We start from the raw sequence: 19,886 nt of genomic DNA, 5'->3' as shown, positions 1-19,886 counted from the left end.
GCGGCCCCTCGGCGGCTGCCCCCGGGCCCTGGCTGCCTCGCCGAGGGCACGTCCCGGTACCTGCCGCCCCGCCGACACCGCCTGCAGCCCGGCGCTGCCTATTTGCGAGAATTCCTGCTTTCCTGCTTCTGCGCGAGGGCTTCTTATCCGCACGAACAGGAAACCTTGCGGTAACCGGCCTCCTCCCTTTTGTTCAAAAACACTGATGCTGACTGCCTGGGAAGCAAAAACAAACGCATCCTGAGTTCAAAGGCATTTCTGCATTCCAGTTGCTCCTCTGACAATGCCGTGTTACAGGGCAGCCAATTTCTTCCCAGCAGCGAAGCAGCGGGCTGCACTTAAAAACACCACACCACATGCACAGCCGACACAGCTTCAACATCTGTCTCTGAAGAGCCATGCCCTTACCTTAATGCACTGCTTACTTGTTCCGTGAGCAGTGAACAGGGCATCTTGTGCCTAACAAACTCTGCAACTGTTTAATCAGTCCCGCTTAATGAACATCAGCTCCTTTCACACCCTCAGTGCCTGTGGTATAGGACGTACCTCAGCTTCTGCCTTCCCTCCCTCCAGCACAACTGAGTCACCCTCCCTGCTCTCCGGCAGCACACGGTGATCGTATGACAGCCGGACATCTCCATTGAGACTAACCTCATACCAGTAAGAGCTTTCAGGACGACCCAAACCACAGATTACTTTACGTCTCAATGGTACTTCGCAGACCATCTCCGGAGGCTGGAGTGTTCCCTTTGCTTATCGCACTTCCAGCTTGGCAAAAGGTTTATTTTCAGGTACTTACATTTGTAGTAAATTCCCAAGAACCAAACCTACAGTAATAAATATGCAGTATAACACAGGACAAAGCAGTCTACAGCTCACAAAAGTCTCAGGTTGTAAACAGGTTATTAATGTATATCCATCTATTTTCACAGTACTAAATAGCACTTTGACAAAATAGTACTATGTTATTTAATAAAGCAAATTCAATCATATGATTGTATCAACCAAGGGGCATCCAACACATGCTAAGAAGTGCAAAAGCACACAGGAAGACATTCTGTTTTTTTCTGGGAAGTATTTTGAGCTCTTAAAAAATTATACCTATTAATAAATATCATTAATCACTAATTAAAAAAGAAAACGTGACAAATACAGGATGTATGCTGATACCAAAGCTCAGCAGAAGACCAATAAAACATCATTATCAATACTCAGCCCACAAATGCAATCACTCTAAAATCTATTCCAAATAAAATCCTGGGTTCCAGACCCTAACAGCAAAACCATCTTTAGGATGTTGCAATGTAGACTGTTGTGTAACTGTTCACACATGATGCTTTCTGTTAGAAAATGCACATGCTATTTGTTGCTTCTGCCTGCAACCCTTCCTACAAAGGCAAATATCTCCTGGTCAGACTAATATTTTCGTCTCTTTCCCTATGGATTAGTACAAAAGCTTTCTTCTTTCTAAGTGCTTTCTTACGGAAGGAAGCCACTCTAGAAAAGTCAATCATTTACAAGAGAATGCCCATCTCTTGCACAAATCCTCTTAGAAAAACTGTGTTAATTGGCAACACTTGGCTAGATGATAAATTTGATTAAGTTTGGTTTGCAGATGAATGACAAATTTCAGTTTTGAGCTACTTTACTCACAACTGTATTCACTAAGTTCATACGCTTATGGCTATGGAGTTAAACCCTGGAATGTATGAATACTTTTGTGTAGATATAAGTTCCTTTTATAAGCAAGTAAACTGGGAATTGGATTGAATATGGTAAAGAACATTAAATTTTGTTCATTCCTTTAAGAATAGAAGCATATTAAAAAATGAATTATTTGACAACACTCTCACAAAAAATGTCTGTTAGTTATCTTGAGTGACATGGAGCTTCCGCGGACATACTGTTTTCAGAGCTCTTGCCCTCAGCTCCCCAGAGAATGGAAATCACAGGTTTAACTCCAAGTCACTGTCTCCATATACATTCTACAACAGTCCTGCCTTGCAAGCTTTTGGCATTACATTATTATTATTATGATTATGTCTAATACATACAATGTTAACCACATAGTCCTTCTGCTGTTCTACTATGGCAATATTAAGGGCACAGATATCTCTGCGTAATTTTGCTGTAATTGCTCTGTTCGAGGCTATTTCAGACTCTGCTTCTGCCCCAAGTGCCGTACCCACCGCTGAGCTGTGCACTTGTGGTTCACATGAAGCTGTGCTTCCCATTCCATTCCTCATAATGGATAACAGCATGCCTCTCTAACCCCAGGGAGCTGCTCTGGGTTCATCAGCAAATTGCGATGTTTTTTAAAAGAACGGTGGTTTAGATGATGTGCAAGTTCTCAGGATTTATTTAATTCTGACACTTGCATGCTCAAAAGCCTCCTTTTTTATTTATTTTTTCTTTCTTTGCCTTTTATGCTAAAAATAAATAACAAACTAACTGAAAACAGCTGAATAAAGTTGCCTAAATTGCCTCCTGGTTAGTTAAGTGAAAAACTCTGATATCTTCATATTTAAACGTACCCTTAAAGACTCAAGTTTCCGATCAGCATCTTGACATCATTAAAGCACTTTTAATAAAACCGCTTTTAAAGAATTAGACCAGAGGTGGGTGCTCCTGGTGGTAGCCTATGCCACCAGAAGCAACCAGTTCCCTTACTATTAGAAAGAGCTTGTGAAGGAAAATGGTAAAAACCTCACGTTTATAGTACAACATAACAGCAAAAGTAAATGAGCACACAAGTGTGGGGGTTATGGCGGATGAGCCTCTGAAGCACAGACAGTTGGAAAATACTTGATAGAAGACACAGCCAGGCATCCTGCCAACCAGTAATGATAACCCTAAAAGCTGTAAGTAGCTATAACCACCTCCCCACTCACCCAAAATATATCTGTTTACAGCTAACAAATATGTAAAATAGTAATGCCAGAGTAATCCCTGGGCACCTTGCAGAAATGGCAACCTCAAAAATAAATTATGTAGCAATTTATTTATTTTTTATTATTTTCAGACTTTAAAACTTCACCCTGTTCTTCTAAAGGCAAACTGGATTTTAAAGACTGTGGTTTTTTTAATCATTACTTTTTAAATCTGTATTTTTGTTTCAGAGAAACTAAATCAATATGCAGCCAAACCACAGCAAATATCCATCCAAACCATATAAGCAAAAACAGTGAGGGGTGTCAGAGAAAAATACAACATAAGCAACAGCTCAACATCTCTATAAACAATTTTTCCTTTGGATAAGCTGCAACATATTCCTCAGACAATAATAAAAAAGATGTGGCGTTGCACCAAAAGCCTGTGTTATGCCGGGTGCTCTGATACATTACAACACCTAGCAGCTTCATCTGACCTATTTATGTTCCTGCTTTTAATGGCATAGCTGTTTCCAGAGAAGAGCTATGCAGACCATCTGTCGGAAAGACATTTAAAAATGTTTGGAACATATCAAAGATAACACTGAGTTCAGTATTTATACATTTTTCCATTAAAAATAAGCCTCCTTAGTAACTTTCTAATGACCTCTGTTGAGTAGAATTTATATACCATCTCAAATGAAGTATTTGTTTGACTGAGGAAAACACTCAGACTTATCATCCTATCCCAGACCTTGCAAAGAAAGGAGAGAAATCTACAGTACAGTTGTCAGCATACTAACTAATATTACATGACAATCACTCTACCCACATCTACTTTACCTGTTTTTGTGAATCTACTTGAACTGCATCAAATAAAAATAAGTACCTTAAGACAGATAAATTGAGTCAGGGCGCTAAGAGCTTGGAGTGGTGCTGACTCAGACCTTATTAAAATGTGGGCAGTGCTCTGACACGCATTCCAATCCTGTCCTGCTTTGAAAATCACGCCTTCCCGTCCCTTCCTCACAAAGCAATGTGCTTGGCGAAACAACTATTTCCAGGAAGCAGTGAACTCAAGGCGTGGAGAGCCTCACATCTCACAAATACAGTAGACAGCATTGCAGTAACACTAACCAGGCACACTAAATATGACCAATAGATTCCATCTGCAGAACTAAAAATTAACTCACGTAGGCTAAAAAAACAAATCAACTTCTTCAATAATTAATGTCTTCCTTTGTATTTTTATATACCTACATTTAATTAATAGCTTCTATATATTCCATGCATACAAACTGTCTGAAACCTAGTCTTTTAACTTTCTCTCACTAATTCTCATACAAACAAAAGTTAGTATTCCGCTACTCGTCCCTTCAGATTTAGCCTGAAGTTGCATGCACAGCAAAATCCATGCCTGTAACCAGTGCGTGTGAAAACAAAGGGAGAGCTGAGGATTTACCAGCACAAGTATAGGGCTGCTTACACACATCTCAACTGCAAAAAAAGGCATTATTTTCAAGGATTCCAAATACACGTGATTGAACCTATCTTTTGGCCAATTCTGACCTGTACTCTGAACGCCCAATACTGGAGACAGACTAAACGTTCATTTGAACATGGCCAATGTAATACAAAAAGCTTTCACGCAGCAACAGTTTATTGGAAGTTGGCCATTCTGTTTTGTCGCTAGTTTTGTGTTACTTCAGCTATATGCCCGTCAATCAAACATGCATGATAAGTTGGGCATGTAGGCTTTTTATTTTTCTCTTTCTCCTTTCTTTCTGAAGGGGCTGAGGGGACACTTAAGAAGGTAACTCTGCCCATTGATAAAGTTCATGCAATTGAGCATCAGTGTCAGCTCCTCATCTACGTGAAAAGAACTACTACGTAAACACAGACGTCAAACACTGATGCAAAGTCTCAAAGTAGTGCAAACTCAGGAAAGCTTTAAGTGGAAGCAAATATTGTACACCCCATTCCCAAGCCCTATCCATTCATAATTACTTAAACTGGTTCTACATCTTGTTCAGACAATGGGTGAAGACAAGTTAAAAGCATTATCCATCCTGAAATGGCAGTTCAAAAATCTGATCAATGTCTAAGCAAGCTATTTTCTGCGTAGTTCATTCTTCTGCAAAACACACATAAATGACATAAACAGAACAGACACACTTCTGCAAATTGATCAGAAACTTCAATTGCTGACATTTTTGTTGATAAGAGACAAAACATTTAAGTTCAAGGAAACAATATTTTCCTTTCTTAACAAATTCCTAGTGTTAATAAATGGAATGATATTGACATGTTCTAATAAAATATCACCATTTTTAAGCAATTACACAGAATTAGTTGCATTATATATACACAAAGATATCTAGTTAAACGTGTGTGAAAAATCTCAACACATTCCTATTCCAGGATCTATGGGCAAAATTCTGCCATTACATACTCTCAGCAAAGCCTGTCTGTGACTGATATACTCTCAGTGCATTACCTGGAAAAAAAGATCTGCAGTAAGACTTAAGGTGGAAGTGAAAACCAGAGAAATCTAGCAACTGATGCAGTATGTTGTATATTACAGTTCTATGCATAGATTTATGATTACAATCCAAATCTGGTTTAAATTGAGTGTGTCTTTCTACTACACCTCTTTCTCAACCTATCTAAGCGAAGCACAACCTCAGTTTACAACAGGTTCAACTGATTTAGCTTAAGTTAGTCAAGAACGGCTGAATTTGTAATTCGAAATTTTGTAACTTTCAGTCTCCTCTCTCCCCCCAGATTAAAAACTATATACTTGCATGACATGGAGCTAAGTTTCAGTTTGCTTGCCACACTGACCTGTGTGAAAGCACTTTACGCCCTGGAAAACAGGCAGTTCTATTATACTGTGAGCCACTCAAGGATGCAAGCTGATTTGGGTGTGCCAGTGATAAACAAGTATGGACAGTGATTGCATGGAACAACTGCTTGCTTTAGAGTCACAGAATTTAAAACCAGAAGAAATTGTGATGATCTAATCTGACCTCCTGCACAACACAAGCTACGTAACCCCACCTAGCAATTAGTTGCCTTTGTGACAAGTTTGATACGGTAACTCATCAGCACTGGTTTTGCCAGATCCATTTTGAAACATTCACCTACAATGCTAATTCAAAGCATGCTGCATCAGGTAGGCTTTGCACCTCCCAAGCACACTTCTCAGAGTGTGGAGCGACATCCTCTTCCAGATCCAGACATTATTGCTACACATTCTACCAGCCCACAGCTGTGCTGACAGAGCAGTCCCTTGTTAAACTGCTCAGCGCAGCCAAATTAGTTCCCTCTCCAGCAGAGCAGATATCTGTCTGGTGCCCCGTGAAGTGCAGGTACCCAATGTAACACCTGGGCATTAGCAGGGTGTTGCAGGTCAGATAATGGCAATAGTTGCAACCATAATGCCAGCAGCTCTCTCTCCCTGCGTCAGAACGGATAATGGGTGCTGCTCCTCAGTCAGATTTGTACCCTGTGTCACCATTACACCCCATGGATGATCCAAAGCAGCTCTCCAGCATGGCTGCTGTGGGTTTCCAACTGCTTTCTCAAGTCAAGGTGTTCAAAGCCCTAACACCTAAGTGAAATAACCCAAGACCAACATTCATTTAACTTCTGATTGTTTTTGACATAGGTAAATAAATTATTCGGATATACGAACAGACACCTACCGTTTCAACACAAACATTTTAGTAAGACTTATGTTGCAGATATATTTTGTAAGTATAAACATATTGTTTGTGTCACAGAGACAAAACCAATTGGCTTGACAAGAACAAATTATTTCAAGTGTTCATATTCTTCACCAAATTAGGTTCTGTATATACCTAATCTCTACCCACAAGTACTGACATAATGAGAAAATTTATCCCAGAAATATATTAGCTTTATGGCTGCAACCTACACACATACTCTGTTCATGATGCTCCCCTTCCGTGTTTATCATAAATCAAAACCAAAGAAAAGTAATCGAAGTGGTCTGCCTCAGAAATCTACCTTCAGGTTAACTCTCTCCTGCCCTTTCAGGTGTAGCAGTAATCAGCAGAGCAAGCATTAGACAAAGTTTTTGTGTACTGTACCTGTCTGCCAAATCACTTCATGCAATAAAAACTTTCTGGAAGAACGGCAGCAAATTGCTTGGAAAGTGAAGTCAAAAGAACTACAGTGTGATTGGAGTTGGAAAACCAACAATGTTGCAACTGCACCTTCTAACTTGGTGCATTGTTTTCTCTCTGCATCCTCAGGTGACAACAACTTAACGTTGTTGTTAAAGAGAAGGTTTTTTTCTGCTTTCTTTCTTCTCGTGCTATATGAACTAACGAGGAAGCTATATTCAATTCTGCTTCATCTATCACTACCACCACTGCCCGTCAAGTTTTAAAACCAAAAGTGTTTCTGCAAGATTTGGAACAAAACCACAATCTGCCTTTTACATTCCAAGTTTTCTTTCTGAGTTACACAGATGGTCTAGATAATTAATACAGATACCAAAACAATGATAAAATCCTTAACTAAACACAAGGGCTTTTTCCTACTTTGCTGATGTTCAGATACCTTTTTTTGGCAGCTTCTAATGTGATACCCATCATGCTGAAGGACACAGCACTTCAGGTCCCTGTAGTCTGTATTCTAGAGACACTTCTGCCTAACCCCTGTTCAACATTGCACTCAGCCTTTTGAAGAATGTTTTCAGCATTTATCAGAGACATCATCAATTCACAAGTGTATAAACTGAAGACAACGGCTGTGTTTGTTCTTTTATAAATACAGTAATCCTTTAGTAAACAAGAGTCAGCATAACACTTTTTATGCAGAAATACTATTTTCATGCTTATAATTTTTATTTTAAAATATACATAGAGAGAGCACATGAGAGAGCATGTAATCCTTAAGCAAACCAGGATGTGTTTTTTTGGGCCAACAGGCAATATGGTTTGAGGGAGGAGTTTCCAGCAGAATGCTGTTATCACAGGCCACTGACTTAATTACAAAAAGTTATCCAAGTTATCTTACAGCTTCTCATATTTTTTTAATCCTATTAAGTCACACCAACTCCATATTTCCATGATATCACACTGTTTCCCGCATTTCAGATGGGAAAACAGTCTTAAATAGATGAATGATTGAAAAACAAGGCTGTTTTTTCACCATCTTAACCACAAAAAGGACGCATTTTGGAGTTCAGATATCTTGGCATATAAGCTTTTTCACAGATGATGGCGATGAAGGCTTCAGTCATCATGGGATAAACCAGGTAAGGTAGATGACTGCAGGGAATTACTTCAGCTGTTGTGGAAACAGCCTTGTCTCCTCTCCATTAGGAATTTATAATGAAACACGAAAGCACATCCTGTCATATCGAAAACTAGGGCTGTCTGCTTTCTGTGCAGTGGAAGGAGGGCAGGAGGCTGGGCTCCCGGCTCTGACTCACGCTGCCAGGAAGAGCCAGGTGGTGCAGCTGAAGCAGCTCTTTCCTGGCATGACCTCTCTGGTTACCTCAGGAATACATACCTGCCTGCTCCTCAGCCACCACTGCTGCCTATGAATCATTCCCAGCTTCTGGCTCTACCAACACACAGCCATGCAAACAAGGAGGCTGAGAAGCCCTGCTCACGTCCAGCTGAGCCAGGTCTCCCTACAGACAGCAACAGCCTCAGTGATGGATGGACAGCCTCAGACGTAAAAACTTGCTCTGCCTGACAGCGCAACTGAGAGCTTAAAACAATCTCTTATAAATGCTTTCAACTTGCAGCCCAAGAGGCTGGCATACTCTACATGTAGACATATATCCACTGTATCTACTAAGAGCATATCACATGGTCTACTCAGGTGTAAAGTATTAAGATGGTAATTGAGTAAATTCTACACTTGCATTTTTGGTATCTTTTTTTTTCTTATGCTCCTTACTACAGTTATTGAAAGCTGAGATCCTTACAGCTTCTGTACCTTTTCAGTTCAGTTATATTTCAATTATATAAGCAACACTGAGGAAAAGGATTCTAGTCTAAACCTAAGCCTAAATCAAGGCCAGAAGCACTATATACAATTTCTCAAATTTGTTGCCCAAAATTATCATTGCAAAAATATTTTCCCCTTACAAACAGCCCCATTTTAGAGTCAATTTCTCACTGATGTCACAAAGCTATTCCCCCTTTTACAGTTTTGCATGAGTATACAGTTACCATTCCAGAGATATCTCCCCACTGATTTTCCTCTTACGTTGTCTCAAAACTTTTTCCAGAATTACTTCAGTATTTCCATGAATGTAAACCAGATTTGTCTGCATATGCACTAGATTTAAAACTTATATGCACCCTGGCTCCTGAACATATTTCCTCCAATCAGCAGCCACATTAACCTTACTTCAGAATATTTTAATAAAATTATTTAAAGAAACCAAGTTCCCCTCCTATCAATGTTATTCATCTGAGATAACAACCTTACATCTTTAAAAAGTAAATGATTTTTCTAAAGCTCTTTGACATAATTAACCCCTATTGCTCTTTCCTTCCATTGCTAAATAGTTCTCAGTTACACCATTCCCAGCAGTACCTGGTATAATCTTTATTAATGGTATAAGCAGCTCCCCAGATTAATATGCAACCATGTTAATATTTCATCATAACATTAGCCCTTTGAAAAAAAAAATAATCACAGCAGGGCTTAGGCTGGCGTGGACCTCTGGGAGCACTGCTCCAACCCCTGCTCCATCAGGGCCACCCAGAGCAGGGTGCCCAGCACCACGTCCAGGGGGCTTTTGAAGATCCCCAAGGAGGGAGACGCCACAGCCTCTGGGCAGCCTGTGCCAGTGCTCGGTAACCTGCACAGCAAAGCGGCGCTCCTGGTGTTCAGAGGGAGCCTCCTCTGCCCAGTTTGTTCCAAAGCTGTTATGAAGAACATTAAGATGATTCAGTATGATCTCCAGTGAACTATGGACATGCAATGTTACAAAGCTGTGTCTCAGTAATACCATAGCTTCCTACAACACAAGCAATTAAAATTAGAAACTCAGAAGTTGATAACTGGTTTCTCGTTAGAGGCTTTTGGCTATCACCTTACATTACAGCAGATACATTAGTCATTTTTCATTGTTTTTAATCTTTGGTGGTTTTTTTAACTACAATCTGTCTTTTCGTTCTGTTTTAGCAAAAGTAACAGCAAAGTCCAACCCACACCCCATTTTTCACCTGCATCTGTTGAGTCAAAGCACAGATACGGTCTGTTCCTCAAGGAGTGGGAACTGAAAACATTTTATTAAACTAGAAAACGTCTATAGGATGAAAAACTACAGCAAACAATCACATGTTAAAACAAGAAAAAATATCTGTAAGTGTAAAATAAAATAAGGAGAAAATGTTAGGAAAATCTTTTAAAAATGTTTCTGTGAAAATAATTGAATGAATGCAAAGAATATGCTAATTTGAGAGTGAAGCTATTAAGTGACACCTAACCCAGGTATGCAAAGACATTAGAGAGCTAAAAATAAAACAAGATGGACATCAGGAACAATCCAAGGTCTTCGCAAGAAAAATAATTTAACAAACTGTAAAGAGTATGAAAAGAGTGATGGTTGAGCCATGAAATAAAGACAAGGTTTTTAAAGTACAAACTGTTAAGGAAAAGAAAATTGAGGATTGAGTCTTCGTTGTCTCACAATGCAAAAATAAAGTTGTAACACTGGAAATGATCAGATGCCAGGCTCTACAAAAACAAATAGCAACCCTCACACAATATGCCATCAAGCTTTGGGACAACTGCCCTGAAATGCTGTTGATCTTGGAAGTTTACATGAATTCAAAGAATTTACGGTTCTACTAACGCATGAAAAATCCTCCAAGAACTATCAAGCAGAACTGCCTACTCCCAGAAAAGCTCTAGCTCAGAAAGTCTCCTAATGCACATGGCTGGCAGGGGGTAGCAGCGTTTTACGGTGTCTCACTTCTGGACAAGCACTTGTTTTCAGCCACCATCTAAAATCAGATGCTGGCGTAGCTGGCTTTCTGGTCTGATGCAGTCTGATGGCCCTTCAGTGCGGGTTAAGTAATTGCCTTTTCATTTATCAATTTACATTTCTACAAGCCCCAAAAGCTCATTTTTCTAATCAAAGATTTTCCATTTCAACGTCCCTCTGCTGGATCCCACTCTCACAAGGATGTTTCCAGACCCTCACTTTGGGCTGATTGAGCCCAGATGGAAGCAGCGCGTTATGGACACAAGAGCATAAGCCTCCAGCAGCAGAACTGCCACCAGCGAAACAGAAATTCTCCTCTCAGAGAGGGAAGTGCCAGCCCCTCTCCTACTTTCTGCCTAGAGCATTCCACCTCCTCACACATGCCAAATTGCTTGGCTTGTATGCCAGCTTGCTTGGCTGCTGCCTGAGTGGGCAAGAACAATTTCTTTCACGCCATTTCCCCTCAAATTAAGTGCTGCTTGTTTTCAATAAGATAAACAAACTCCAGGGGTATATTGACTGAAAAGGAAAAAAATCTGCAAGAGCACAAAGAGGAAGAGGAAGAGAAGAAGAAAACAGAAGAAAAGCCCTTCAGGAGTTTGAAGCTGAGGAACGGGAACGCAACTTGAACACAGTACAGCAGAAGAAGCAGGTGATGAGATCAATCAGCAAAGTGAAAAGGAGTACTTAAAGCATTCACACCAAGGTTTTACCACGGTATCACTAGGATTTAGATAGGTAAACAGCACAGAGGTTCAGCAGTAAACACTGAAGGAATCAGAAAGAAAAGTAGTTTTATATAGAGTATTTTCTTTTGAGAGAATGCAATCTACATCTGGTAGCAGTCACAGCAAAGCACAGAGGAAAAGATCCGGGATTTTGGAAGAGTTCAAAAATCCTTGAAGCTGGGAACACATCATCGTACAGGTTTCATATATCAAGTCAGCCAGGCATGCAGTGTGTGAAAGGAGAAGGGACAGCTTGGTTTTAAAAATACATGTTTGAGAGAGAGCAGAGAATCTTACAGAAGAAAAAAGAAAAAAAAAAAAAAAAGGAGAGAGATGCACACAAGAGCTATTTCCGTTCAGCTGCAGCCTCAACTACCAATTCAGTGACAATATCAAATGAAACCACCTGGTGAACATTACAGGGGACGGAGACTTGTGCCTACAGAAGGAAGATTTTCACTGGAGTGCCAAGAATGGTGCAGCTTCTTACCACAGCCAGGATAAGAGCCAGGGCTGCAAGGGAGAATCTAATCCACAGAGATAAAGAACAGATTCTGCACGGGGCTTTTTCCAGTGCAGCTCAGCAGCACAAACACAGATAAAAGACCTGTTAATAGGTGTGGAAGGGATAGTTTTACACCTTTCTCAAATTCCCTGAAGTTCCAATTAATGAACCAGGCCCCTGAGACCACCACGGCTGCTATCGGGAATATTTTAGTCATTCCTACTCTAAGTCGTTCTTTGACAAGATTAGTACTGCTAGTAGTCCTGGAACACAGGGAGACGTGAGACGTGATTAACACAGACTGTGTCAAGAAGACCAGCAAGCTATGCAACAGCACTGTGAATCCCCCTGTCAAAATTCAGCCCCAGGTGGATTAACTGAAAGCTAAATCTCAATTCCATTAAACACACCAGACCGAGGTGATTTCTGTTTACCAAAAGTATTAAGTTTTCTTCATGTGTTTAGCACACTGTGTCAGCAGAAGTTTAACCACCACGCAAACACGGTATCATTGGAAGAGCTGCCAGTCTGTGACAGCACCAGTGTTCACTAATGCCAAACAGCAGTACCAAAGTGAGAATAAAAAAGATGATATAAATGACATATAAATGAAGCAAGGAAGACAATAAGCTACCAACTTTTATTCAGAAACGTTTAAAATACGGAGAAGGATTGAACCAGACACGCTGACAGAATCCTCTGTTGGTAAGCAGGTTTTCAAACAGAAACAAAGAAGTCTGTTTCAAGCCATGTTTCAAAAGGAGGTAATAACTACAGTCCTTAAAGCTCTAGGGAAAAAAAAAAGAAAAAAAGAGTTTTTTGCTGATGTTCTCACATGTTAACTCGAGATCACAGACATACTTGTTCATGAGCTTTAATATAATAAGTACTCCAAAAGGATTTTGAGTATCAGATTTTATCATCTGTGCATTGAGATACCAGCAGACAAATGACACATTTGAGCACGTATCTGAAAAGAACTTACTTCAAGTGCAACTATCATGATTTTTCCCTTACCAAAGAGAAACACATCACTTTGAGGTTTCTCAGAGTGTTCAGGAGCATGGTACTTACTCCCTGTGACTACATAAACAGAGGGCAATACCCATTAAGAGCCATCTCACCTCAGTGGAGAGAAACTTTGACTCCTAGAAAGCTGTTCTGAAACCATACACTGCCAGGGCACTGGCAATACCCAACACCGCCTGTCTGGGTATACCCACATAAATCAAACAGCTCACAAGAGGTTTTGGTGCACCCACCTAGATCTCCTGACCTCCCACCATCAGAAATGATTCTCACACAAGGACAATGCACACAGCCTGCTACTAGCTGCCATTCCTCCCTCAGGAGGCATTTAAATGTGAGCTGGTAGCAAAGCAAGACTCCCATTCTGGTGGGGGTAACTCACCCAACAATTCCCTAAGGCCTGTAACACCTCTCCTCATCAACACCGAGACGTACAGTTGTTCAGTGACCGGGAGGTCTACATTTCAGTCACTCACAAGGAGGGGGCAGTTCACATGCAGATCACAGAACATACTGAGCAACAGAAGAATGATTTTCAGTACTAATTTCTGCCCCTATCCCAGCACTGAAACATTCTGTGGAAACAGCACCTATGTGAATTTGGCTAACATTAGGAGAGAGGGTTGGTTGTGCATGTATTTGAAGGGCATTGCCATGTTTTTGATAGAGATATTCCTTCTGTTTGTATAGTCTTTATTGTTAAGAGATGTACTAGCAGTATATTTTTTAAAAAAAAAAAAAGTCCCAACTAAAACCAGAGAAACATTCAGGTTGGAAAGGACCTCCAAGACCATCTAGTCCAACCCCGAACCTAGCACAAAATCCGCCACTAAACCATGCTACTAATTTCTAAATCTACATGTTCCTTGAAGACTTCCAGGGGTGGTGACTCAAAAGAGGATGCCATTAGTATCGTTCCGTTAGTAAATTCAAATCTGAAGTCTGCCACACCTCTATGATAACGAAGTGTTCTCTGAGGAGTCTCATTTGCATTCATGCACATACACATGGGGTAATTTGTAAGGTTCTTCTGTCGGTGTTTAACAGATGCAGTGCTCTATGTGTGCAATTGGCTCTTTTCTAAAATGAGCATATATCCACCCGTCTTTTCCTAGTGAGTGTTTTCCTGGACTTTGAATAGCAAAAACATTTCACACTGTGTTGAGAGAGTGCAAAGGAAGGCTAGTCCCCGTTTTCCATTCTTCAGCTCACTTCTGTCTTTCCTTCTGTGCTATTCTGAACCCTATCTATTTAACCTGTTACAAAAAGATTCACAGCCCACTGGTATCAGCTCGTACTCTCTGTGCCTTCGCCTTACCAGTTCCGTAGTGTAGCAACTGACACCTTCACTAGTACTTCCTCTACAGTAGGTAACACATTAAGTAATGTCTAAATTGCAATTCTATCAGTATGGGAGGTTTGGAAATAAACCTGCTATCTTAGGGACTCTGATCTTTCACTCAACCTCTACCCAGGAAATACAACTTTGAGATGTTACTCCTGCAAAGGAGAATGAACACTCAAAAACTGGTATGGTGAGCTCCAATGCGATATCAGCCCCTTTGCAAAGCTGCTTTTTCTCCTCTACATTGCAAATTTAAGAAATAATAACTGGTCTTCAGCTGTCACTATCACAGTGAAAACTGCAAAACGTGATGGGAATGTGATGAAGAGGCAAGTCTGGAGACTGACAAGATCAAGTTTTCAAGATATGAACAACTGATCTCTGACAGGAAGCAGCTTAGGTGCTAGCGACAGTAGTAATTGTACAGTGTGAATCATTAACTGCTGCATTGCTTATTTAATTGGGGATGATAAGCAGTCTTCCTGGTACAGTTGGGATGCCAGTTGACCAGTGCAGCAGAAAGCAAGCAGTATCAGACAATGGCTTTTATTTTTATTCTCGTTTTGAAATGGAAGGAGTCCATTTCTGTTTTACCTTTTTTTTTTTTTTTTTTTAAAGTTTCACTGAAATGGATGGAGCATAAAGTGACCCAAGGGAGCACACTTACCCATTTTGCTTAAGAAAATTCTCTTTTTGGAGATGTTTATTTTAGAAAGCTTATTCTGTGGGTCTCATTTAGAAGCGTATTGATATCTTATTCTGTTCTTGTGTTACTGATGAGCAATATTGTTCTGGTGAGTGTATTCAAGACCATGCCCGCAAGAGGATGGCCTCCATAGCTTGCTTCAGTTCTAGTCCGAAGAATCCTACTCAATTTTAAATAATTTCTGAAACAACTTTCTCACAAGAGCCAAAAGAAGAAAAAAAACCAACAATGGTAACAGAAACATATGTATACAGACTACAAATATTAAGTGACAACAGAAGGATTCTCAAAAAAACATAAAACACATTTTTAATCCAAAAGCATACTTCTTCCTTCATAAACCCTGCTTTCCTTAGAGACGGTTGCTGTTTGCTTTATAATCCTTTAGATTTTACGTGCAGGATTTTTATAGGCAAAGAGACTTCATTTCACAGAAACTAGTCTATCCAGCAGTCCCCTGAAATCCCCCATCCAATGAAAAGGCATCAGCGTAGCAACTGCTAGCACTCACAAAGGTCAGGGCAGCCAGTCACCTCTTCCTTCCTGGGAGACAGGGGCTTGGCTGGGTCTTCTAACCACGGGAGATTTCAAGCATTCAGCCTGACTGTGGTCTGAGGGACTATGGGGAACTAACAAATAAGCAGGCTGACTTTTTTCCATTGCCTATGCCGTTTGTCAGCAGTGACACAAACACATAGAACTAAATGCCATAGGGTTCCACAGTATCTCCATGTTATGAGAAAAGAATAAGTTAAAAAATAAAAAGGTTTATTCTCTACGCTGTGCAAATTTGTATTAGATGCATCCATCTGGATGTATTCAGGATATGAAAGCGTCCACCAGTAAAGTATTTCCTCTTTTAAAATTCAGTTCTAATATTGGCTTATTTCCAACCTTATTTTCTGACAGTTTAAGAAACAAAAAATAGATCTGCCCATGTTTATACTTAAACTATGTGCTATAATCAAGGCAAGCACTCTTTTTCTAATTATGAGATGAAGTCTTCCTTCCTCCCTACTCTAGTCCAAGACTCCTAAATGTTTTTGTGTAAGCATTACAGAATTCAATTAATCCACTGAAATCTTCTCTTGAAATCCCAAACTCAACCACATCACACGCTGTATCTGGTTACAATTCATAAATTACTGGCAAGTGAGAAATGAGAGCTTCATTTACAGGATATGACCTTTTACCTGTTACATTCCTTCTGTGCAGCTAAATCTGTTATGAAACATCATTTAACCACTTTTGCTACTTCCTTGTTAGTCTGATTTCCAGAAGGAAATCCTATTCAAATTCAGGCAAATTTTCTTGACAGCTGTGAAACTTTTAACAGTATAGCACAGTCTATTCTTGCCAACTTGTCAGTAACTCTGAAAGGAATGGATTGAGAGGTTGTGATTTTGAAGTAGAGTTTTATTAGTAATCAGGCACGTCTTAGTATACGTTTTAAATTTGCTTTGAGATTATTTAACCTGTTCAGCATACCTTAAAAATGTTCAAGCTACAACTGACTGCGATACAGGTCAACTCTATCTGCGCTAATGTTCAGTCTTTTCTGTGATGACCCACTTATTAACTGGTATTATATTTTGCAAAGCTGGTACAAACTTGAAACTTAAAGAGGTGATCTCTTTATTCATGTTCAGTGGCTTAAGAAGCTAGAGTTGTCTGGATGTTTTATATTCACTGTTAGGATCAGAAACCACATGCAATTTTCAGCATCCTGCATTCTTCAGAAAACAAAACCCTTCCTCCTCTTCTGACATATAGATCACAGAGAAAAAGCTTACTATGTCCTCTAAAACTGACAAAACTTTAAAAGGCATCTAGACTTGAAAAGACACAGCCAAACTTCAGCATTCTGCCATGTTCTCCTTCACATCAACAAATACTGCATCCAATTATTCGATTACTCTGGCAAATTCCAGATGACTAGAAGAGTTTCAAAATTAGTTCCTAATCAGAGATAAAATTAGCATTGCTTGAATTGCAATAGTGCTAAAACATCCAATCATCCTGTTTCAAACAACACCCAAGTAGCCTTTCTTTTCAGTGAGGTTCAATTTTAGTATTTCTTTTCTTGGTATTAAAAAAAAACAAAAAAACACCAACAACACGGTTTTTAATTGGATCATGTATCCAACTCCTGCCATCAGGTGGTTTTTTTAATTTAGTTGTTCCCTATGTATTCATTAATACTTCTATAATCAACCTACTCAAAAGCATAAAATAGTGCGTCTCAGAAAAGCTGGAATGATTTATTTATTTGGGCAAAATCTTTAAGTATCATTTCAGGTTTAATTTGGTAAATTCAGTTGACCCAAGCCGTTTTATTCTGCAAAAGGCATTTCATGTACCACTTTCTGAAAATAATTTCTGCACTCTGCACCTTCCAATCAAAGTTAAAAATAGTATCTGGAAAATAGGTACTGTACCATGACCGATTTAGAGTGGTCACCAAAGACCAAGAAAGTTAAGACAGCAGTTCCAGTAAAAGCAGTTTTCTGTTTCACTGGAAATTCCCCAAACCAAAAGATTCCCTTCCCATTTGAATAAAACATTCTTTATTATTTATTAACAGCAGCCAACTATACAACATTTACAATTTATACAGTACTTTCCACTGAGGCATTAACTTGCTAATTCCCACAGTCATATTTCTATAGGAGTGAAAACTTAAATAAGAGCTAAGCAAGCCATTGTAAAGCCAATTAATCAAGGCAGTGTGCCATACAACCAATTAATGCTATGCTATGATGTCAAAATGAGAACTTATAATGAAATCAAAAGTTTTACTGGAATTTAATCAGGAATGAAAAAGATTCATTACAGAAGGTAACAAAAAAAATCATACAACACACCTCTGGACTCTATACAAAACTGAACCCCACCGCACCAGCAACTCATTCCCTGCATGAGAGAACTCAGCTCCTGTGAGTTTCACAGAAGGGATCACAAAAATGAGCAAAATACAACAATGTAAAATGTGGAAGGGGTATGTACCACATAAGAAGAGGAAGTAAGTTTTACATTAAAAAGATGAATAAAATCAAAGATTTTTAAAAGCCCTTCTGAATTACCAGCAACAACAAAGGGCTCCTAACCACCTCCCCCTGCTTAAGTATGTATCGGTAACTTTGATATAACTCAGGCACTCACTGAGCACAATTACCAACTTTTATCTTCACAGCATTTCTTTACTTTTTGGAATTATTTGAAACTATACTTGAACAATACCTTCAGTACTTTACTCGTAACAAGGTTTTCATATAAGTATACTTTTTTTTTTTTCCTTAGAAATCTTTATAAACATCCAGGCTACATGCATAAAAGATTTTTTTTATTTTTTTATTATTATTATTTTAATCACAGGTTTTCTTCAGCACAACTGGCTCCTTTTTAGAATAAGTATTCCCAGAAATATTTCCCATTATCTATAAAGGTTATCAGATCTTTGACTCCACAGAAGTGGCCTGAAAATACACTTCACGGTACTTTGTAACTAAGTCCTGTATCCCTGACAATATAGTTTGGCATTTAGTACCAATAAGGGACATTTCTCTAGAAGCTTTATGAAGCCCATCAAAGATTTTTTTCATTCTTTCTTCTTCTCTCAGTTTCTCATTACATTTTGTGAACTCCTTTTTCAGACGAGGAAAGCAGACATTAAGTAAAGCTTTGGTGACAGATATACACATAAATACATACAATATTTGGAGTTTAAACTAAGCTTATCTTCCAGCCCATTCCATGAATAGTTTAGGAACCCCCCACTAAATTCCTCCTACACAGCAGTACACTTTACGTATATTAACTGAAGGTTAAAAACAGAACAAGTCACTGACAGAAGCCAACAGCAAGAAATGTTCAGCGATAACATAGAAGCTATCTGACAATGATTAAGTACCTACGTACTTCAGCCAAACCACATCTTCTCTTAGCAGCAAGGATTAAAATGGCAGGTCCCAAAACAGATAGAAATAAAAAACAAACAAACCAACCTCCAAGTGATTTTAACAGGCAGCTCGCTTGAAGATTCTCTAGTTCATCCATTCTTGACCTATTTTCTTTCTAAGCTACATGACTAAACGTGTCACTTGTAGCTATTAAAGATTGTTTGAAGGGAACCAAAACCCAGTCACTACTCAAATTCCACACGTGGTATTGGGTGTCCTTGTCAAGGTGCTAGCAGTGAGGACTGCAGGGGTGAGGAAGCCTCTGTGTGAAGAGGCCAGTGGCTGTCCCATGCCAGCTGACTCCAGCAGTCCCAACATAACACACACCACTACCAAGGTCATGGCACCTCTGGGAAAACGTATCTAAGAAAGCACAAAAGAACACCACCACAGAGAGGGGGAGGAAAAAAGAGTCAGAAACAGCACAAGAAACACTGAGGTTGGAGGAGGATGAGGTCGTGGAAAAGGTGCTTCATGGGGGAGCAGATATCCACCACAGCCTGTGGAGAGCTCTCTCTGGAGCAGAACTTCCCTGAAGGAACCACAGCCTGTGGAGAACCTGTGATAGAGCAGAGGAAAAGTGTGTGGAGAGAGGAGGAGCAGGGAGGAACCACAGCGCACTGCCCAGCCCACCCGCCGCTGCCTTGGGCAGCCGGTCACGGTGCTGAGGGGATGGAGTGCAGCCTGCGGCAAGGCTTGGAGAAAGAAGTCTGGAGCAGACCTCAGCCTGGGAAAGGGGGCGGTAAAGGTGCTTTCC

General features: G+C 39.8%; 1 protein-coding gene across 7 annotated transcripts in view; it reads right to left on the bottom strand.

Moving 5' to 3' along the window:
- The window catches only part of MCC (MCC regulator of WNT signaling pathway), a 205,937-nt gene that overhangs the window by 108,089 nt on the left and 77,962 nt on the right, over window positions 1-19,886 (bottom strand). Inside the window, exons 1-2 of one of the 7 annotated variants that reach the window (XM_083818752.1) lie at window positions 547-2,885; window positions 61-216 (exon numbers count right to left, since the gene is read on the bottom strand). The exons of the other annotated variants lie outside the window; for them this stretch is intronic. Coding sequence (XP_083674878.1) covers window positions 61-216; window positions 547-726 — 336 coding nt within the window. The 5' untranslated portion in view covers window positions 727-2,885. Of the gene's footprint in view, window positions 1-60; window positions 217-546; window positions 2,886-19,886 lie in introns of those variants that run through there. 7 annotated transcript variants of the gene reach the window in all.

The sequence above is a fragment of the Anser anser genome, assembly GCF_964211835.1.
Source record: "Anser anser genome assembly, chromosome: Z".
Classification (NCBI taxonomy): Eukaryota; Metazoa; Chordata; class Aves; order Anseriformes; family Anatidae; genus Anser; species Anser anser.
The sequence above is the reverse complement of the archived record's forward strand: the minus strand, read 5'-3'. Positions and strand labels throughout refer to the sequence as shown.